Source organism: Anolis carolinensis, chromosome 3, assembly GCF_035594765.1.
Source record: "Anolis carolinensis isolate JA03-04 chromosome 3, rAnoCar3.1.pri, whole genome shotgun sequence".
In the NCBI taxonomy this organism is placed as follows: Eukaryota; Metazoa; Chordata; class Lepidosauria; order Squamata; family Dactyloidae; genus Anolis; species Anolis carolinensis.
Genome location: NC_085843.1, coordinates 210,490,599 through 210,514,610, shown reverse-complemented (window position 1 = coordinate 210,514,610; position 24,012 = coordinate 210,490,599). Strand labels below are relative to the sequence as shown.

The 24,012-nt window shown below is 37.9% G+C and overlaps 1 protein-coding gene across 1 annotated transcript; it reads left to right on the top strand.

The window, feature by feature from the left end:
- The first annotated feature begins 6,103 nt into the window (after window positions 1-6,103).
- Window positions 6,104-24,012, top strand: LOC100554438 (lipase member M). The gene is made up of 10 exons (XM_016995710.2): window positions 6,104-6,183; window positions 11,054-11,163; window positions 12,774-12,891; window positions 13,766-13,964; window positions 16,833-16,942; window positions 18,167-18,303; window positions 19,901-20,047; window positions 20,154-20,225; window positions 21,866-21,931; window positions 22,887-24,012. Exons 2-10 carry the CDS (start codon window positions 11,059-11,061, stop codon window positions 23,118-23,120), a joined length of 1,188 nt encoding a protein of 395 aa, XP_016851199.2. The 5' UTR covers window positions 6,104-6,183; window positions 11,054-11,058; the 3' UTR covers window positions 23,121-24,012.

Below are 24,012 nucleotides of genomic sequence, written 5' to 3'. Positions count from 1 at the left end.
CAGTTATGTCTAAATGACAACACTCTGATCTCCAGAAGGTACAAATTAAAACAGAGTTGGAAGATGAATTAATCAAGGACTGGGCACAGAATTTGGGTTATACTCATCAATGGAAAGAATGTGCGGAAAGCATTCGAAATTCAAATGTAGTGTGATTTGAAACTTCTACTAAATGATGTATCGGTGGCATTTGAGATCACCAATTTTAGCCAAAATCTATCAAGGATGTATTAACTGATATTGGTGATGTAAAAGACAAGAAGGAACCCTTTCCCACCTTTGGTGGATTTACAATAAAGCAAAACAACAGCAGCAGCAACAGCGACAACAACAACAACAAACCCAAACCTCAAATCTGTCCTGTAGTAGCACTGAAGGTAGAACACTGAATCTGACTTAGGTGAAGGTTTCCCTACATTTGGGGAAATCTACCATGAACAGAGATGGCCCTGCAAATCCACATCCTGCATTGTTTATAGAATCATAGAATCATAGAATAGTAGAGTTGGAAGAGACCACATGGGCCATCCAGTCCAACCCCCTGCTAAGAAGCAGGAAATCGCATTCAAAGCACCCCCGACAGATGGCCATCCAGCCTCTGCTTAAAAGCCTCCAAAGAAGGAGCCTCCACCACGGCCCCGGGGAGAGAGTTCCACTGTCGAACAGCCCTCACAGTGAGGAAGTTCTTCCTGATGTTCAGGCGGAATCTCCTTTCCTGTAGTTTGAAGCCGTTGTTCCGTGTCCTAGTCTGCAGGGCAGCAGAAAACAAGCTTGCTCCCTCCTCCCTATGACTTCCCTTCATGTATTTGTACATGGCTATCATGTCTCCTCTCAGCCTTCTCTTCTGCAGGCTAAACATGCCCAGCTCTTTAAGCCGCTCCTCATAGGGCTTGTTCTCCAGACCCTTAATCATTTTAGTTGCCCTCCTCTGGACGCTTTCCAGCTTGTCAACATCTCCCTTCAACTGTGGTGCCCAAAATTGGACACAGTATTCCAGGTGTGGTCTGACCAAGGCAGAATAGAGGGGGAGCATGACTTCCCTGGATCTAGACGCTATTCCCCTATTGATGCAGGCCAGAATCCCATTGGCTTTTTTAGCAGCCGCATCACATTGTTGGCTCATGTTTAACTTGTTGTCCACAAGGACTCCAAGGTCTTTTTCTCACACACTGCTGTCATGCCAGGCATCGTCCCCCATTCTGTAGCTTTGATTTCCATTTTTTCTGCCGAAGTGAAGTATCTTGCATTTGTCCCTGTTGAACTTCATTTTGTTAGTTTCGGCCCATCTCTCTAGTCTGTCAAGATCGTTTTGAATTCTGCTCCTGTCTTCTGGAGTGTTGGCTATCCCTCCCAGTTTTGTGTCGTCTGCAAACTTGATGATCGTGCCTTCTAACCCTTCGTCTAAGTCGTTAATAAAGATGTTGAACAGAACCGGGCCCAGGACAGAGCCCTGCGGCACTCCACTTGTCACTTCTTTCCATGATGAAGACGACGCGTTGGTGAGCACCCTTTGGGTTCGTTCGCTTAGCCAATTACAGATCCACCTAACCGTAGTTTTGTCTAGCCCACATTTTACTAGTTTGTTTGCCAGAAGGTCGTGGGGGACTTTGTCGAAGGCCTTAATGAAATCCAGGTACGCTACATCCACAGCATTCCCTGTATCGACCCAACTCGTAACTCTATCGAAAAAAGAGATCAGATTAGTCTGGCATGACTTGTTTTTGGTAAATCCGTGTTGACTATTAGCAATGACCGCATTTGTTTCTAAGTGTTCGCAGACCACTTCCTTAATGATCTTTTCCAGAATCTTGCCTGGTATTGATGTGAGGCTGACTGGATGGTAATTGTTTGGGTCGTTCTTTTTTCCCTTCTTGAAGATAGGGACCACATTCACCCTCCTCCAATCTGCTGGGACTTCTCCCGTTCTCCAAGAACTCTCGAAGATAATTGCCAGTGGTTCTGAAATAACTTCCGCTAGTTCCTTCAGTACTCTTGGATGTAGCTGATCTGGCCCTGGGGACTTGAATTCGTTTAGAGTGGCCAGGTGTTCCTGGACAACTTGTTTCCCTATTTGGGGTTGGATTTCCCCCAATCCTTCGTCCATTCCATGTTGCTGAGGTTGAAGATGGCTTTCTTTTTGTGAGAAGACCGAGGCAAAGAAGGCATTAAGTAGTTCTGCCTTTTCCCTGTCCCCTGTCGCCATCACCCCATCTTCTCCTTGCAGTGGCCCTATCACCTCCTTTTTCTTCCTTTTTCTACCAACGTAAGCAAAAAAGCCTTTTTTGTTGTTTTTTATGTCCCTGGCAAGCCTGAGCTCATTTTGCGCTTTAGCCTTGCGAACCTTTTCCCTACAGGTGTTGGCTATACGTTTGAATTCTTCTTTGGTGATTTCTCCCCTTTTCCACTTCTTGTGCATGTCACTTTTGAGCTTTAGCTCAGTTAGAAGTTCTTTGGACATCCATTCTGGCTTCTTTGCACTTGTCTTATTTTTCTTCTTTGTTGGCACTGTTTGCATTTGCGCCTTGAGTATTTCACTTTTGAAAAACTCCCATCCATCCTTAACTCCCTTGTTTTTTAATATCGGCGTCCATGGAATGCCACTCAGTAATTCCTTCATTTTTTGGAAGTCAGCTCTCTTAAAGTCCAGAATGCGTGTTTGACTTGTCTTAGTTTCAGCATTCCTTTGTATTGCAAACTGCAGGAGCACATGGTCACTTGCCCCTAAGGATCCAACCACTTCAACTGTATTGATCAGGTCTTCCACATTTGTTAAGATTAGATCAAGAGTTGCTGATCCCCTTGTTGCCTCTTCTACCTTCTGGACCATAAAATTATCTGCAATGCAAGTGAGGAATTTGTTGGACTTTGTACTCTTGGCTGAGTTTGTTTTCCAGCAGATATCGGGATAATTGAAATCGCCCATGACTACTATATCTCTTCTTTGTGCCTGTTTGGTCAGCTGTTGACAGAAGGCTTCATCAAGTCCTTCATCCTGACTCGGAGGTCTGTAGTAGACACCCACGACAAGATCTTTTTGAGTCCCGGTTCCCTTGATTCTTATCCAGATGCTTATCTGGATTGTTTAATTTTGGATTTTTCTTTCTCATTTCGAGAATTATTAATACCTGGGGAGTGAGTTCCAAAATTCTAATTTTCTTCTGCATTGTAGGTTTTCACTTTGTCTGAAATAGAACTATTAATGTTAAGTGGGGCCAGGCCCACAGAAAGGAAAATCAAATTGAAACTGCATTGAATATTAAGGATTCATGTCCAGGCCTTGATTGAAATTTATCCCACCAAACTTTCATTTGAATGTAAATGCAATAGGTTTCTAAAAGCTTTTAAATGATTAGCTATATGTATTTGCACTTTTCTATTTCTATCTCTATTTGGAACTAATGTTTTTTTAGGAGATTTGCATATTTAATGAGTAATTCAAACTATGTTGTGAGAACTGTTTTTGTTTCTAGAATATCTCTTCCTTGAAGAATGCAAATAGGTTGTTCTTGCCAAGTCTTAGATTGCTGAGTCAGAAAAAAAGGAATGTTTCCTAGAAAGGCTTCAGATTTCTTGGTTACTACAGAAATAGAACAAAAACAGCTGTTTTCCTTAATATAGAATAGTACTATTTAGCAGTGTCTCCCGCTATAGCCAGAAATTCCTCTATTGTTTCCTGCTCAATAAAATTCCACCATTGCTTCCTGCTTAACGAACCCAGAATAATTTTGACAAGCCTCTTAATTGCCATAACAATTTAATTTAGTATCTATAAATAAAATACAGAATACACATAGAAATACAAAATGAACCTAAGGTGTCATTTATATTATCAAACATGCTTGTCTATTTCCTGGGTTCAATGAATTTTTTTTAAAAAATGTTTTAGTTAGCATATCTTATATCCTTTAGTTCGAATGTGCTGTTACTGTAGTGGTATAGTCTTCCCATATTATTTTAATCTAAACAATCTTAATCCCTAATTAGAATTACAGTCTTTCTGTATTAGTACGTTTTCGGCTGGAGGGCATATTCCACTGGAGAGAATTTCAGACGTGTCACTTCAAAAAAAAAACCTATTTATTTATTAATCGTGTCAGAAGCAAAACGAGGGTTCAAGTTCTAATGTATTTGAAAACACAAAGTTAAAAAGAACACAACAACAACAACAACAACAACAAGGCATTATACTAAATGTCCTTTGACTAGTAGCTGGCTACTTGGAGTGCCTCTGGTATTGCTGTAGGAAGGTTCTCCATTATGCATGTGGCAGGGCTGTGGTGGTCTGTGGTTTGTTCTTCTCCACACTCGCATGACATGGACTCCACTTTGTAACCTCATTTCTTAAGGTTGGCTCTGCATCTCGTGGTGCCAGAGAACAGTCTGTTCAGTGCCTTCCAAGTCACCCGGTCTTTTGTGTGCTAGGAGGGAGTCTCTCATCTGACATCAGCCACTAATTGTGGTTCCGGGTTTTAGCCTGCCACTTTTGGACTCTCGCTTGTTGAAGAGTTCCTGTGAGTACCTCTGTAGATCTTAGAAAACTATTTCTTGATTTAAGACGCTGGCATGCTGGCTGATACCCGAACAGGGGATGAGCTGGAGATGTGAATGCCTTGGTCCTTTCATTTCTGGCTGCTGCTTCCCGATGGATGTCAGGTGGTGCAATGCTGGCTAAACAGTATAATTTTTCCAGTAGTGTGAGGTGTAGACATCCTGTGATAATGTGATATGTCTCATTAAGAGTCACATCCACTGTTTTAATGTGGTGAGATACATTCCACACTGGGCATTCCACACTTCAGCAGCAGAGTAGCAAAGCACAAGAGCAGATGTCTTCACTGTGTCTGGTTGTGATTCCCAGGTTGTGCCAGCCAGCTTTTGTACAATGTTATTTCTAGTGCCCACCTTTTGCTTGATAGTCAAGCAGTGCTTCTTGTAAGTCAGGGCACGATCCAGGGTAACTCACAAGTATTTTGGTGTGCTGCAATGCTCCAGTGGGATTCCTTCCCAGGTAATCCTCAGAACTCGAGATGCTTGTCTGTTCTTGATATTCACGAGGAAGATCATTATTTCAGCAAATTTGCATCTGAGCTGGGTCAGAGGAAATCACATGTTGAATAATGTCCTGTATCTTCTCTTTGTAGTTCTTGTTTTTAATAGAGTTTATGACTGTGCAAACAATTATTTTGTGGTCATATTAGCTTCTCCAACATCGTCATGATCATTCCCTCATTTAGTATCACACTTCAAAACATTTTATATATACTAATGATTTCTCCCACACCTCTTCTTAATAAGGAAACACTTATCCACTCGATGCATTCCATGCCAAGTTATATCTGTTAATATTTCCTCTCCTGCATGGCTTTCTAAAGTGCAGGTGCACTGTCCTCTTTTAAAACTGTCAGATTTGGACCAAACTTTAGTGATATTACCTAACATCCCAAAACAAACAATGCCTTCTTCTAATAACCCGGGCACCACCGGGTCCACAAGCTATTATATCTACATCCATGTAATTTTTATTGCAAAGATATGATGCGTGGGGAAAGGTGCAAAGGTGGATACAGAACAGAGGCATTTTAAACATCTTACATATTTGTCTTCTTCCATTGTTATCTAATACAAAAGAGGTTTCTGTGATGTTAAAAAGAAAAGAGAAAAAATAGAACATTTCTTTTGTAATCTAAAGCAGAAGGATAGAAAAGCAGGTGTACAGTGTTTTGAAGCAAAGGAGATTTTAAAAAGTTGAGAAATAGAAAAGAGAAAGTCCTAGTGTTTCCTATCCTGTCTATGCAAAGAAAAAAGACATGGTGGTATGGGAGAGTCAGCAAATCTGTCACTTCAAAATTTCTTGGAATATCTGCCACTGCCTTGTATACCACTAAAGACTATATGGAGGAAGGGTGGGTTCCTAAACATAGTCTCTGTGTGTGCTAATTGCAACTTTAAAGACACAGAAGATAATGAATGCTGTAATAACTATTTACTTCTATCACGCATTGTATATGTAAATCAAAACAGTGAAATGATACAGCTGGTGATTGGAAAGCATGCTTGGGGAAGTGCTATGATGAAATCAAATGTTAACCTCTTACTTATTCTCAGATACAAGGTAGCTATCATTGTCTTCACCCTTCAGATATCTGAAACATATATCGGACGGCACGGAACATCGAACAGACGGTAAGATTTTCTTGTGCATTCTGTGGACCCTTAACAAAAAGGTGCAGCAACAATTTTGCTTGGTTTGTAATAGGAAAAGAATGTATAGTTTCTTAATGATGTTTTAAAAACATTGTGATAAAATTCATACATTTCTTCCAATTTATGATGGAAGTAATCTTAACGGAAAAACTGAGTGTGTGAGAATCACACAAATGGTTTTATTTGTTTTTGCTGTGTGCCTTCTAGCTGTTTTTGATTTATGGAGACCCTAAGACACATGTGTCAAACTCAAGGCCCATGGTCCAAATCTGGCCCTCCATGTCATTTTATGTGGCCCTCCAGATGCTTGACTATAACTACTGTATTATCATCACTAGACATCATGATTAGAGCTGACAGGATTTTGGAAATAGTAACATCTAAAAGGTTGCAAATTTGTTCTGTTTAGTCAGGATAGTGGGGTTTGAATTTAGATACAAGGCTTGTGGATATGATGTCTGACTTTAAAATCTCTGTCAACCTTTCTCCAACCTCAGAGTTACAAGTGCTGTTGGGTTGCAATTCCCAGTAGTCACAGTCCTCATGGTGGATAATCAAAAGTGAAGGAAGTTGTCATTCAGTGACATCTGGGGACCAAAACTGGGTAGTAACTAAAGAGCACTTACCACTATGCAAACAAATTATGGTTGACCATTTGTATCCATGGATTCTCTGTCCATGGATTCAACAGCCCTCTGAGGGTAACCATAAGGCTGATATAAGGGGGTTGGAATGGATGGGCCGTGAGGTCTCTTCCAACTCTACGATTCTATGATACTATGATATAACCCTCAATGAAAATGAGTTTTACGCTCGTGCCCTAATGCAACCCTATCATGAGTTTTTCTAGGGAAGATTTGTGTGGGATTGTCTGCCTGCATCTGTGAGTGTGAAACTTCCCAGAGGTCACCCAGTGAATTTCCATGGTTTTGCAGGGATTTGAATTCTGGTGTCCAGCGTTGTAATCCATTGCTCATACCACTATCCTATTGCTGGCTCACTTGTTAAATACCAAGAATTAAAAATGTATATATGTGATAACTGCATAAAGTTAAGATTTGGCACAGAAAACAGTCTTCACTTATGAAGTCTACAAACCAACAAATTTCTGACACCCCCAAACTAGAGTTAAAACCACACTGACTTGAAAAGCTTCTGTGATTTGATGTATTGCTCTTGGGAACCTAAATTTTAAACATATGGTTAGAAATTATACACAAACCACAGACTTTAGTTCATATTTCTTTAGAAGTGGAGCCTGAAGCAGTAAAAACAGGCTTCAGTCCCGACTACATAAAGGATCATAGCTTTCTATATGAGCTTGCTCAAGTTCAAATATCCCTTTTTTGGCTTATCACTTTCATAGACATTGTGAAAGGGGCACTAGGAAAACTTGGCATGAAAGCAGCCAATCATTATTCAGAGAGGCTGTGAAATGGGGCTGCAAGAGAACAGAATATCAAAAGTCAAGCTTTTTTCTGAGAGAATCTAGACAGGGTTTTTGACTGACACCATCAGGGACTTGAAGTAGACACAGGGAAGGTTGTGATCTGATAAGAGACAAAATTTTGGATGTGAGGAGGTGCTTTGGAGAACTAAAAGAAATATAATATTAGTGGTCAATATGCTGTATTTAAAACATTATCTGGCTCTATATCAAACCTGAATTAGTGTCAGGTCAAGCACATCAAAATTAAAGAATTAAAGTGAATAGGCCGACACTTAAGGGATCACCCAGAGACCTAATAACCCAATCCTTCAAAGGAATAATTGAGAGAATAAGAGTGTATTGTCATATTTCTGGGGTTGGAGTTTGGAGACAGCCAGGATAAAACAAGTTGTTTAATGGTAACTTAAGGGAAAGCTTTCTTGGTGGTTTCTCCCAGGATCTAAAACACTTTCCCTTCTCAGGCCGTAGTTGTTCCCTCCTTGTTGACAAGTGAAAACTTTTCAACAGTGGCAGACCTTTTATTAGTGTGCTGATTTTTATATTTTGCTTTTTTACTGGATTTAGGTCAAATGGCTTAATATATATGTAAAGTTCAATTGCATATTAATATGTAGTTTAGTATGTGTTTATACCTATATCTTTGTGGATGTTTTTATCTGAATTTATTTTGCAAGCTACCTTGAGCCTTAGAGGAAGTGAATTCATTTTCATCATTATTATACAAGCTAGAAATGTGATCTTATTACTAGCATCATGTCATGGCCAGCTCAGATAGAAAAGACGAGGAGTTTCTAGAAGGGCCACTAGAGGAGACAAAGGCCAGCAGCTCCCAGTAGTCTACCTTGCCTGGTTTCAGTCATTGCATGTCCCCTCTGGAGGAAGCTGAAACAAGGGACCTTATATCATGGTATGTGTGTGTGTGTGGGGGGGGGGGGGAGGGTAGCATCAGGAAATTATGGCATTTAGTCATTAGAAATGGAAAAATTCCGTTATTATTTATCACATGTCTGCAGAATTTGCTTATTTCCCCATTGCTGTCTTCATCCTAATCCCACAAGCAAGTAGATTGTCCATCCTTCCCCCCGCCCTTTTTATAGCAGAAAACATCAGAAACTCGAACAATTACATTAAAGGAACAGAAATTTAGTGGTATAACAAAACTGTGATTTTTTAAAGTTTTAAATCTATAAAAATACCGTAATGGATCATGTGGTCACATTACAGCAGAGAGACTTGCTGCTGGTAGAGACCACCCACAGGACAGTCCATGTACCCATGTCATCCTATGCGAATCTATGTGGGCAATTTTGACAGCTTCCATCCCACGTATTTTTGGCACTTTAGAATATAACACATCCTAGGCTTCTGAGACGGTTTCTGATCGTCTCTCTCTCCCCCTCCCCTGTTTTCAACAATTACATAATGAATTGTGACAGGTGGGATGGGCTCTGTCACTTTCTATTAAAATGGATTAAAACAGTTTAAAAATGGGGGGAGGGGCCCTCCTGGAATAAGGTCCTAAAACATCTAAGCAAACTGCAAAAGGGTAAATCATACCCAAATGTCTAGAACATTGGAAAGAGTGGGTAGAATATCACAGGTCTCAGGGCCCTTCCACACAGCTCTATATCTAAGAATATCAAGGCAGAAAACCCCACATTGTCTGAGTGTGGGCTCAGATAACCCAGTTCAAAGCAGATATTGTGGGATTTTCAGCCTTGATATTCTGGGATATAGGGCTGTGTGGAAGGGCCCTCAGAGATTAGCTGAGAAACTTCAAAAATAAAGCCTTCAGTGCCATGGCTCTTTTGCAGTGGACAATGTAAATATTTGGCTTAAATCTAATGACTGTCTCATCTCATCCTGGGACCTGACTACTTTTTCTAGGGGTTCTTCCACACAGCTCTATATCCCAGAATATCAAGACAGAAAAACCTACATTATCTGAGTGTGGACTTAGATAACCCAGTTCAAAGCAGATATGTGGGATTTTCTGTCTTGATATTCTGGAATATAGGGCTGTGTGGAAGGGCCCCAGGTTTGTTACTCAAGAACTTATGGCTTCTGGTAATTTGACTTTTAGTTTTGGCATCTCTGTTTGCTTGAACTTGGTATTTTTGTCTCTGGACCAGACTTTTAGATATCTTGCTGCTTTTTTTAGGATCTAGTAATTGACTTTTCTGAATCTGGACTCTTTATTTTGGCTATTTTACCTGTTTCTGTGAGTTTGTTTGGATTTTGCTCTTAAATAGCAGCACTGTTTATGACACATCATGAAATTTCAGATAGTTTGTTTTAAATAGTATCATATCCTCTTCCCGTTGTTTCTCACGAACACTTTTATCCTTTGGTTACATTCTCTGTAATTTGAGTCTCAAGCAAGCAAACAAACAAACAAACAAAAAACCCCAAATGTACATACATATATTTATTTCTATTCAGAATTTAGGACCAATTTAGGACCAGGACTAAAAGAAATGAATAAAAAGCTGGCCAGGAGTTAAATAATGGGACTGATTATTATTATTATTATTATTATTATTATTATTATTATTATTATTATTATTATTAAGACAATGTCCTTATATCTGCATCATGCCAGCAACCATGAAGTCTGAAGGAGTCTTTTTGGCTTCTTTCATTTGAACCTTGATACCATGGAAGGAAAAAAACCCAGTACAGTGTTCCCTCACTACTTCACAGTTCGCTTTTTGCGGATTCGCTGTTTTGCGGTTTTTCAATAAACTCTAAAAGAATATTATAAATCATAAAAAATTACAATTTACAGCCTAAGGAAGGGAGGAAGGAGAAGCCGAAGGGAGAGAAAAGGAGCCCAAGGAGCAATGGGAAGAGAAGGAGAAGATTTATCATCACAGATTCAACAATTTATATGGCTCTACCAATCCCTAATTTATTATTGGATCAAAACAAATTGATAACTCTTTGTATATGAGTAATGCATTAATGACATGATTAGTAATAACTGTTGTTTTTATGGTTGTGGCCTTAATCAACACAATCACAATAATTTGCTAACATAGAAGTATTCGTGGATATTAAATCTGGCCCAAGTCTAACCATAACTAGATTTCTTTGGAATTGTTCAAAGCAGGTAAAAGATTTTTCTTTCCAGAGCCAAAGTGAACACCACTTGAATTTTCATTTTAGCTTCAGAAGTTGAGGTTGTTGCACCTTAAGCCCTGAGGCAACTAGCTGGAATTGCACTCCTGGATTCAACGGACACAAGAGAAGTCTTTAAAAAATTATAGTCAGTATATGAGGCACACTTTTTGAATTACCAATTTCAAAATACAAATCAAAGCAGAGACCGTCTTTAAGTTGGCATGAGCAAAAGCTACAAATTGTAATAATATTGCTAATTACACTGTTATTTTACAGATAAGATGCTTTCATTTATTGTGCTATCTTTTATGATCATGGGATTTATGGAATCAGAACAATCCTTAAGGAAAAGGACAGAGCTAGACCCTGAAACATTCATGAATATTGTAAGTTTGTTTTCTATTTCATATCTGAAGGAAAAAAAAAATCTATTGCAGTATGTGCTCCACATTGCCTGTGCTAATCTATCTTCCTAACCATGATGTAATGCATGAAATCCATAAACATTTCTTTTACATTCATACATATATGTGTATGTTTCTGTATGCTTCTCAAGTCATTCCATAGATTTTGATTTCTAGAGGCAATCACATCAATTCTATCTTACTTCCCATTTCTGAGTAGAGGAGTGAGATGAATATTATTTTTATTCATTGCCCTGTAATATAAGAAGAAGAACACATTACATTTTGTGAAGAATCAATATTGGATTCAGGCATGTAGCCGGGGGGGGGGGGGGTCAGGGGCTTCAGCTGCCCCCGAAATTCTCAGGATGGTCTGCGAGAAGGCCTTACATGTATTATTTAAACTGTTATGTTTATTCATATCATGATATGATCACCATGCTTAATATATCCCATATGCATGGGGATATTGGGATAATGATACAAAAGGTTTGCTAGGGTAGATCCTCTCTCACTCAGACTCAGCCCCCCTTCACAAATCTCACAAATCTCTCACCAAAATCTCAGCCCTCCCCCACAAATCAAAATCCTGGCTACGGGCCAGATGGGATTATTTTGTGAATAAATATACAGCGGGCCCTTGCTATCTGCTGGAATTTAGTTCCAAGAGGTCCGGCAGATACCAAAATCCATGGATGCTCAAGTCCTAGGATATGCAATGATGTAGTAAAATAGTGTCTCCTATATCAAATGGCAAAGTCAAGAATGGCTTTTGGGATTAATATTTTTATGCTCATTGAACCCATGAATATGGAATCTGTGGATACAGAGTGCCAACTGTATGCAGTTTTCTGTACAAAAAACTCATCACAGTCCAAATATAGAGTACAGAAGAACCACAGATAATTCCACAAGAAACAATGTTCTGCTAATATTTCCCATGAGCTATATAAAATCTTCGTTTTCTTTCATAGCAGAGAGGAAACTCTCAAATTTACAGAGCAGAAGTTGGTGACATCACTGCTGACATCAGTAAAAATTGTGATGATATCATTTTTGTTGCACTATTTTAAGTTGTGTGTTCCTCCCCAGGCAAATGTAATTTCCCTGTTCCTACTAACTATTTTTAAATACTATGAGATCATTGAGGAGGGAACAGAATAGTTTAGAGCAGGCAGGGCTGTAGCCAAGCCGGGGGGGGGGGGAGGTTATGGGTTCACCCCCCCACCCCATTTTTTTCAGGTTTTAAAAATCCTGGTTTACTCGTGAATTTTAACTGATTAACCGAATCCCCATGAGTGTCCACTGAAGTTTATCGATGGAGCCTGATTTCTAACTTATTTTGTGTTATGGAACTATTCTTTTGCTAAAAAATGTTTCAACCCCCCCCCCCCCCCCGAATTTTTTCTGGCTATGGCCCTGAGAGCAGGCAACACTGTGCCCCCAATATTTTAGTGGAACTATAAAGTTTCCCTCAGTGGTTAAAAAAAGTAGTCTTGCTCAGATGACTCCCCTCTTGCTGCATATATACCCCCACACAGAGGATTTTACTCACATTTCCAATTGTGATTGGACGGGGTATCTATCTGCAGAGTGAAATGATACATTACCAAGGCTACCCTAATGAAGAGTATGAAATCCTTACAGATGATGGCTATTTTCTCCCAATCAACAGAATTCCACACGGCAGAAAGGAAGTAGAAAATACAGGTATTTCATCATTTTTGCTTTTTTAAAAAATAAAAAATGATGTAAGGCAATTGATATACTAGTTTTCCTTCTAAATATTTTACTTCTGTTTCTATTTTTTTTTTTTGCTGAAGAAATCTTTGAACTACTATTTTTATTTTATTAGTTTATATCTAGCCTCTCTCTGATATAGGTAGGTACCAAAGGCAGCTGACAACACATAGAAAACAATGCAGATAAAAATGTAAATGTCCAAAAATAGAAATATAAAAATTAAAAAGCAATTGAATGATTTGTGTAATTGAAACTATTAAACTTTAAAATATTGAAATGCATTAAACATTAATTGGAATTAAAATTATTTAAAGCTACTGATTTTCAAAACAGTTCGCTTTAATCAGCTGTTGTAAATTGGTGGAATAGAAATGCTTTAAATATTAATGGAATGTGGGATGTGATTAAGGACAAATTAGGAAATGGAGGTGAGGAAAACAATTTTATTTTTAAATGAAGTGTTTTGATGTTCAATTTTATTTTTGAATACTGCAAATCCATACCATTTATTAGATTTAATTAAATTTTCTATTTATTATTTACTTTCTTTTTATTCTGCCTATCTCCCAAATTAAGGTTTAAATGTGGATAATATCAAATGTTAAAATACAATTAAAACTATGCATCTCCCCATCCCACTAACAATTTATTGTCTTCATAATATTTTGGTCCCACTCTTCTGTTGGGTGATTGACTCCTGCCCAAAGACTATTCTTATTTAGAAGCTGCACTATGCATCTTCAGGCTATTCTCTTTAAAATCTGAAATTCTGAAAATTCCAAATGGTTGTTTGCCCTTGTTGAAAGTTTGTTTTATACCATTTTTTTTGCTTTGTTTTCAGCTTCAAAGCCTGTTGTATTAGTTATGCCTGGTGTACTTACAAATGGTGGGACCTGGGTAGCTAATATGCCCAACAACAGCCTGGGTTTTGTACTAGCAGATGCAGGCTTTGATGTGTGGCTGGGAAATAATAGAGGATGCAGATGGTGTAGAAAACACCAGAATTTTTCAATAGATAAAGAGCAGTTTTGGGATTTCAGGTGAGTTGAATTAATGACTGGGAACTGGGTACCAGAGTGCCCTTATATTTGTTCATTATTAAAAGCTTCTATACAATACATGTATAACACTATGTAATGCAATTTTTGTTCCTGGGTTATAAATGTCATATCCTAATTAGCTCTATCAAAACAACATGGAAACAATTGATTAAACTGCAAAAAAAGTTGTTGTTTTTTTGCGGGACACCTTGCAGCACATTTTGCTATAGTTTTTCAATGAATATCTCTTTAAGTCTCAATCAATCCAACATAATTTGGGGCAGCCACATAAATGAAGTTTCTGGAGTATAACAACTACTTTCAAAGTATGTACGAAACAGTTAAAAAGAAATAACACTTTCAAACCTATTTAACTATTTAAACTATTTAAAAATTGCAAAATGTCTTTTTAAAAGTCAATCTTACTTGAAAAGGAACCCTATCAACTGGTCTTCTCAAACCTTCCTCTCCTCTGGGATAACAGCAAAATCAGTGTTAAATCAGAGGCAGAGAGAATTGATGGAGAGGTTTGTGTCCTATGGAAAATATATTACTGTGTCTCCAAGGGACCTTCCAAACAGGCTCTAAAATGTAGAAGAAACTGGCATAAAAGCTGAGGGGGGGGGGGGGGTACTAAATGATGTTTCCAAAAATATGTGATGGATCGCATTAATGGCCTAAAAACATGTGTTAAAAAGGTGTGCTTAAAATCCAATTTTGTCCGGAAAACATGCATATTGGCATCACTCTATATCCCTGCACTCAAGGAAAACATGTGATTTTGTTGTTATACCCTGGTGTGGGCTGATCCGGTGCAAGTGCACATTTTATAATCCCAAAACATCTGATGGGGGCTGTAAACAAATGGAGCCATGGGCACACAGGTGGCTAGATGGAAGCACAATTGGAAAGCAATTCCTGTGAGAACTCTCTGCAAGCATCTCTTTGTTCTTATGTTTACAAAATTAAACAGAGTTTGAATGTACAAGTGGGCACTAACATGACCCCAAAGGAAAATGGGATTAAAGAGGGGGAAAAATAAAGGCAGCAGGAGGGTCAGGAGAGATAATGACAAGAAATATGCTTGTATGCAAATTCAGATATTTGCAACAGTGCTTATGAGGTGCGTTCGGAGAGTCAATTAATTTTTTTTAAAAAAATCCAGTGGATGTCTCACATCCATCTTGCAAATTAATCTGCTACAAACTGATGTGTCATGACACCGGGGAAGATTTGCTGGGACTGACAGTTCCGTGTTTGGACTTGCTGTCAGGTACTGGGATATTTTGCTCCACATAATTTTCCCAGATTATGAGGCTGTCTGGATGTGCCCCAAGTATTACTAAGAGCTCTTTTACAATAATATTATGAGTGGCAGAGAGCAGAAGATATCTGATTTTCTCCTTTCTCCTTCTGCCAGAATGGTTAGGGTTTCATTGCCGCCGTAGTTATCCTGGGCAAACAGATCTTGTTGATGGAAAGAGGGTTGTGTCAGTTTTATTGCTAAGACAACTATCTATTGTGACTTTATGCTGTCATAAATGCTGCTATGTAACTGATTGCACTTTCTTAGAGTTGCACAAGGATGGCATCTCACCTCATTTAGGGTTATATAATCATGGTGAGAATCAACTCATTTGAAATAAGCTCTGTGGATACATGGACTGTTAAAAAGTCAAATACATGGGTTCTATCAGACCTGGACTCTCCTTAAAAGCCAGGATGTCTAAACTGAGGTCAGACCATGAGACAAGAGACTACTCACTAGAAAAGGAATTAATGTTTGGTAAAATGGAGGCCAGTTGGGCGGTGGATGCTTCCCCTCATGGAATGAGTTAGGGGGGAAGCCAGGCAATGTGGGACATGCAGAGATGACACCCCCCCCCCCCCCCGGCACCACCAGATTTGCCATGATGCATGGCGATTCTGGTGGCCCATCTGATGAGGTTGTCAGTAAAGAGGAAGACTATATTACAGATGGATAGACTTAAATGGGGAAGCAATGGCTGTGACTGTGAAGGACCTGAACAGGGCTGTTGCGAACAGGGTCATTTGAAAGTCTCCCATTCACAGTCGGTCAACAACAACAAAAGCATAGTATGTCCAAGATAAACTACTGTACATGGGCACAAAAGTTCCATGAGAGAAATACTGTACTTGTTGAAGTTTATGTTGCACAACCAATGAAGACAATCTTGCATGATTTCCATCTAATCCAGAAAATTCACAGGGGCATCATAACGTTCACTGGATTTGGTTTGGCATGAGTATAAGGAAGCCCAGAGCTCTACTTGTGGCTGTACTTGGTAAACTTCAACAGTATTTATTGTGTGCACACTGTCAGTAGGAATGCCAATATGACATGGAAGTGGAAAGTAATAATAATATAATAAATTGTTATTTATTACATGCCTCTCCTTTCGGCTTGAGGCACTTCACAATATAGTTAAATGCATCTATGAAATCACATATTTAAACATAGTTAAAATGCAACAAAAAAAAAACACATATCAAAATATACACATATTAAAATACATGAGACAAAAATGCAAACACAATAAACATCAAATGTGATTTAAAAGTCATAGTTTAAAAAAACTGAGTAGGCCTGCTGAAAGAGATAAGTCCTCAGCTGTGTTTTAAATTCTGATAGCTCATTTAGTTGTCAGGTAATTTCTGGTAGGTAGCATGTGGACAGGACCAAAATCTCTCATTGAGATGCTGCCTCAGGCTTTAATTCTTCAATATTGAATGAATGATTAAAATGTCATCGTTAACATGCCATATTTTGAATAATCTATCACAAATTCCTATAGCAGGGTAACTGCTAAGTACTGATGCATCACTGTTCTTTTTGTTTTGTTGCAGTTTTCATGAAATGGCGATGAATGACCTGTCAGCCATTATAAATTTTATTCTATCTAAAACTGGACAAGAAAAAATATTTTACATTGGCCATTCTCAGGGCTCCACTATAGGTATGTTGTGGAATTTGCACATTATTGTTGAGCCAATCTGGTAATAGACTAGTGGTGGAAATGCAATTCATCAGGACTACATTTTAAATGTGTAAGGAATGGTGTGTTTTAAGGGTTTGCACATGACAACTTTAATAGTTAGAGCTTACTTCATTGAAATTACCTTAAATTGAGCATCATCATCCTCTGGGGAATGACCTCTTTCTATAAATAATAAACAAACGAAACACAGGAAGTTGCCTTATGCTGAATCAGGCTGTTGGTCCCACTGTTTCCAAAGGGGTCTGCACACTGATATGGAGGCAGATTTGTAAGATTTCAAGGGTTTTTCTCAATTCTTGGAAATGCCAGGAATCAAATCACCATTGAAGTACTACCCTACCCAATTAGATTATTAGATGAAATGCCGATAAACAATCCATCTGATATCAAAAATTCCTTGTAATCATGGGAATTATAGTTTTATAAAACCTTTAGTCTTCTCTGTTGATGCCACTCTAAACTACAACTCCTATGAGTCATTTGTAAGTTGGATGTTTGTAACTCGTGGACTGCCAGTATATTTTCTTCAAAAACTGTTTAATTTTAAAGGCTTTATCATGGTTGGGAGGAGAAGTCTTCCAGAGCAAAAATAAAAAGAATTGCAGTCCTATTTATGAAGTGATGACGCATAGAGCACAACTTTATATTCCATCAGAGGATCAGTTGTTGCAATACATTTTCCAAGTATTCCTGTCAAATACTAGGTAAAACTCAGAACAAAAAAAACTAACCCTAAGAACTTAAAAAGAGTGCATAGTACATATTCTTCCATATGAAAAATAATTCCGTTCTTTATCATCCCTGGCTGTACATTGAATGTTCTATGACAATAACATATATAAACATTAAAAAATATATAATCCTTGGCTGTACATTGAATGTTCTATGACAACAGCATATATAGAAATTACTGTTTTATGGTTTATATTATTGAATTACATTTCTAGTTATAGTGGCCTCTTGTCTTTGCATTTCAGGGAATCCCTTCTTTAAATCAAGAAATTGCACATCCCTAGTTGTGCCCCCTTGATTGTTGTTGTGTCCCCTTGGGGACCAACATCTGGATTTATCTCCCTATATTTGTTCATATGTTACCAAAACAGTTGTAGAGCTCTGTTTATAAGCAATTCTAGACCTGACAGTGTTTGTAACGCTAATGTAATTCATATTCTTTTCTTCCAGCTTTCATTGCATTTTCAGAAATCCCTCAGTTGGCACAGAAAATCAAAATATTTTTTGCATTTGGTCCTGTAGCTTCCCTGAATCATAGCAAATCTCCTTATACTAAACTTGCATTTTTCGCTGACAATGCAGGAAAGGTATGTGTAGCTTTTTAATGAATAATCCCCTCAAAGACAATGTGTTTGAAACCATTCTATTTAGGTATATTTGATTGGTATTTAATTCATCTTATAGAACACAATCTAGCAGAAATAGGTCACACATGTCATATGAAATATCAAATATTGCATGTTCAATGAAAGAACTAGTCATCATAAACCTTGAAATACAATCTCATCTATTGTAGTAATATGTATTGGTTGTACACATCCTTTGGAGGACAGTAATGATCCTGGAAGTTTGAAGGAAATGTGATTCTTGTTTAAAACAAGATAAGTGCACATCTTGTTAACAATAAGAAAATGCTTTCCCAGGGAAACCTTATAGATGTGAGTCAAAATAAGGACCTCGTCAGATGGGGGAAATTTAACATCCTAAGATGCTTCTACTGCATCTAATGGATGGAACCCCATCCAAGATATCATGTCACTTCCAGTGGAGGCCCTGTCTCCATCCAGGGTGAAAATGACACTGGATGCTTTCCCCACAACATGTGATGTTTCCCGTGTTGTGTGCTGGCTCCAATTGAACCAGCGCAGGGTTTCGCTGGGTGGGTGATGCTTTCCCTATGTGATGGGGAAAACGTCACTGAGGCTGATGGATTTGCCCCGCTGTCTCTCTCCTTTCTCGGTGAAGCCAGGGGAAGCAGGATGATTCATCTCACCTTTTTGATGAGGCCCTAAGACACAAATAAAGTGTAAAATTGCTATATTTAATCCCAAATCATGTGGTATTTTAATGAGTTCTAAGCTCTTGAATAAATTATTGAAGTAATTCATAAAGCTTTGCTATCAACAGCAGTTGATGTTTTGGAACATATTCTTTGGGAATACAGGAATTGTGCTGTACTATGTACATTTTGAAATTGAATTCCTAGCACACTTTTAATCATAAGAACAAGCAGCATGAGATCTTGTACTCCGTGAAAAGTACTCCCATGCAGGGAATCTTGGCCTACCAGATGATTTGGGTTATAACTTCTACATTACCTTACCATTGACCTTGTTGGGTTGGACTGGAGAGTGGTAGAACAAACATCCAGAGGACTAATGATAATCTAGCCTCATTGTACTAAATCTCTAAAAGTTTTATATATTGCATGTAGTTTGTGAGGCTAGGCACCTAGTATTAATGATTGATGGCACTGTAATGGTATCCCAAGTGCAGTTTCCCATCTTTCTTCATTTGTGAATGAAATCAATTCTCTTACATGGCATAAAGCTGGATATGGCAATGGGGAACATCACTGAAGAAGGGTTTAAAAACAGGATATATTGATTCAGTTCACAGAACATAAAAAGGGAGATGGACATTTCCATAAATTTCTGGAGTCAAAGCATGCCACGAGGCCCAAGAAGTAGCAACTGCCAGATTTCTGTCTACACATGAATGGGGTGGAGCAAGCAAGCTGCATTCTTTACTCACATGTTGATTCACTGCATGAGTGGGTCAAATGAAGTGGTATGATATGTATTCAGTGTGCCATGTCATGTGACTTTCTATTTCTTTTATCTAAAAAACAGGGGAGCCAATGCACTGAATATTTAACATGAGCATTGTGGTTATATGTTACAGGCTATCCTTGGTAAGAAAGAATTTTGTGTTCTACATAATAACACACGGACATTCCTTGCTAAGACATGTGACCAGGAGTTTTGGAGAAACATTTGTGTCAAGCTCCTTTTTTCAGCAGGTGGAATTAGCAAAAATAATGTGAACATGGTATGTGTAATTTATTTCAATGAATCAGACATATTTGAAAGGCCATGACAAATATACTTATGTAGACTCAATTTTCCTTAAAATTGCTGCTCTTTTCCTCCACCAGAGTCGCATGGATGTCTTTGCATCACATTTACCAGGTTGCACATCTATCAAAAATCTCTTACACTGGGCACAGGTAGATATTTAGATTTTTTTAAAATTTAAATTTAATACTAATGCATGGTTTTAGAATATAAAAATGAATGAACAAATTGGGTTCACATCTAACTGGAAATCTTTTTTAAAAAAAAATAATTGCTGTCTACATCATAAACTCTTCCAGAATAATCTCTTCTGTGTTGTTTTTAAATAGTCTTTATGGGATTTCTGTAGAGGTGAAATTGTCTCATTATGGGATTGAGAGATGGAAATTATTATCAATGCAATTGCTCCTACGTGCCCAATTCAGTACCTTGATAGCTATAATTGGCCTATAGAAGACCTGAGGGTAATGCAACAAGTTAGATAATGGTTAGAGTGTACATGGTGTAAGTGTTGGAGCAAATTGTGACAGGAAATTAGCAAGGACTTTTCATTGTACCTGATGGAGAAGTCCTTCTCAGTGATGGCAGCCCCCTCATGGAATGATCTCCCCTTGGAGGTCTGATTGCCTATACTGATTTATTTTACGTGTCAAAATGAAAATATAGTTGTTCAAGACTTTTTGTTATTATTAAATGCCATCAAGTCAATCTTGACTTATGGTGACTAGATGAAAGAATGTCCTCAAAATCATCCTGCTTATCAACACCACGCTCAGATTTTTCAAACTCAGAGATATGGCTTCATTGATGGAATCTATCCACATGTTGTGTGATCTCTCCTTATTTTCCTTCTGTCAGCCTTTTTCACTGCCCAACTTTCAGATCCATACATAGAAAGCGGAAATACATTGGCACAGACAATCATGGCTCAGGAATTCAATGAGGATCCATTTAGTTCATAGGTGCTCTCTAAAGTTCTACTCTCCTTCTGAAGTTTCAATTTTGATTAATGGCTGAGCCAAGATCTCTTTGATCTTCTCAATTAATGTCTTTCAAATACTGATGTACATAGATCTAGTACTTTATTAATCTTTTAAATCTGATTTAACATTATGTTTAATAAGGACCTCGTCATATTGAGGCCCAGTATGTGGGCAATAGTAGGGGGATTCACCATGCAGCATGGCAAATATGGTGGGCAGCGTGGGAGCTCATCACCCCGTGCCCTGCATTGCTCTTTTACCCATCCCAGAGTGGAGCATCGCTGCCTGGCTCACTGACTCACCCCATTCTTTCCTATGAGAACATGGGAAGCCTCTTGTGTTCTCTGGGAAGCGTCCTAACATATTGCCAGGATGCTGAAAAAATGAAACTGTGCTGGAAGTAGCGGTGTGTCGTCTAAAGGCATCCAGCAGGCTTCATCCTCCCAGCATCCTCCAAACATCCTAGGATGCTAAAATTCATTAATATGATGAGGTCCTAAGTTAGTAGCTATTTTTATCTTTTAAAACTTTTGACCTGTTATTTTAAAGTTACTTGTAAGCCTTCCTAAAATCTTTTTGATATAGTAGGAAAACTGAAATAAATGAATTTCTAAATATTGTCCTCATAAGATTCCTGTTATATTATACACGCATCATATATATAAATATATTAATTATATCTCACAATTATACATATTCTGATAAAACAAATATCTGTTTTTCAATATAAATTATTTCACTTCTCCAATTTGTAAAACTCAAAGCATCTTTTTTTTAAAGAATTTCCTTTATTTCCTTTCTCTTTTTAGATAAAGACAAGTGGAGTACTCAAGTTTTTTGATTATGGTTCTGAGAATATCATGAAATATAGTCAGGTAAGCAAAGATTTATTAATTGATTTCTTTAAACAAAAGAAAGTATCTTTCAGATAAACAAGAATAAAGCAAAAACTATTACATTCCAAGTTAATTTTTTTTGAAAGATGGGATCACTGTTTAAGACATATTCAGCTTTGACTAGAGGCAGAGAAGTTCAAAGCAATGTGAAACACTGAGTTATTTTGTGTAAACTAGAGCAAGGTAATGGTGTTCCATGCCAGCTCTTCAGCTTAGAAATGGAGATGAACACCAACCCCCAGAGTCGGACACAACTAGACTTAATGTCAAGAGGAACCTTTACCTTTACTTTAGAGCAATCCCAAGCAAATGAGTCAATATATTACCATATATACTGTATAAATCAATCATAAGTTTAAAATTATGGATATTAATATGATCAATAGATAAGATGAGTGTCATTCCATGGAGAGGGGGAAAGCATCAGTGTCACCTCATACCTGGCCACTGCCACCATTTCCTTGCCCAGGCATTCAACAGGCCAGCAACAGTACTATGGCAGTGAGAGTAGAGTGGGGTCAGTCCTCTTCCAGTAGATTTTACTGGGAGAGACCAAGCTCTTGCCCTTTGTCACTCTACTCAGAGAACGGGGTGTTTTCTTATTTGATAAGAGCACTCACAGCACTCACATAAACCTGTGGGGAAGCAATCCCAAGTTTTTTGAGCTTTTGACAAAAAAGATGCTAGACTTATAGATGAGTATATAGTGTAGTAGCAATCTAATCAAAATCTTCTTGGTCTTCTTGGTCTACTTGACTGAAAGTGGAAATGTTTCTCCTTCAGCATAACTTGTTTCCTAGAAAAGCTAAACTTGTCTTCTCCTTCTGTATGTGAGTGTATTTTGCTTTAGCAAGCCTTTGAAGATGGATTGCTTCTGGGGCCTTTGATAGTGTGTTGTATTGTGTACATTTTCTGATTGTTCTCTTCTCTTTAGGTTGCCCCTCCTGCATACAACATTCAAAAAATGGCTGTACCAATTGCAATGTGGAGTGGTGGACATGACATAATGGCAACACCAAAGGATACTAAACAGTTACTGCCTCTTCTTCAGAATCTCATATACTACAAAGAAATCCCACATTGGATGCATTATGATTTTATTTTTGGGCTTGATGCACGTCAAGAAGTATATGATGAAATCATTGAAATCATCCAGAATTTTCCCTAAGCAGATTACCCTGATCAGAATTTTTTTGGAATCTGCAGTTAAAGTGGTTTACTAGAACATAATTATGTTATTTCATAGTATGAAGAACTGTTGCAATCAAATCAGAAATAGAAAACTTTATTTCAATATCACAAGCCAAATACCACTAGAATCAAGTCTCAGAGCAAATTAGCTTTCTCCAGCCATGGAAAGTCTATGAGTCATGATACAAAAAACAAAACAAAACAAAAAAAACAGAAACAAAACCTATGTGCCACCTGTCATACCTGTATTGTATTTTCCCCTATTTTGGAAGATGCTAAGACCACCTTTAGAGGCTTTCCTCCTTGTAGTGATGGTGATAGTCATAAAATGATGTCATATGTAGCTATAGAACACAGAATAGAATCTCCTCCTCAGAAACTTTTACTATATGTCTACATTTTATTTATAATGCCAGATGAAGACCTTTGTAATCACACAAGCATTGTAATCTTTTGTATTTTTTATTTGGCTGTATTAATTCAAATACTTTTGGTGTTTGCTGCTTCAAGTTAATTAAGTAAGTTCTATGTAATTGCAGATTGTTATAATTATCTTAAGGTATTAAGCATTTACTATTGACCTAAGGAATGTATATGGAATGATGTGCAATGATTTTTTGGAACGGCCCGGATTACACTTGTGGATTACGTGATTAATTATGAATGCATTGTTTTAAATATTTTAATTGTTTCAATGTATTTTATCATTCTCTTTTAATGTCCATTTGAATTGTACACTGTTTTTAAGGTATAAATTGTTGCCTATTTGTAAAGTCACCTTGAGTCCCCTCTGGGGTTGAGAAAGACAAGGTAGAAATACCATAAATAAATAATAAATAAAATAAATGTGAGCACTGATAATAAAAAAA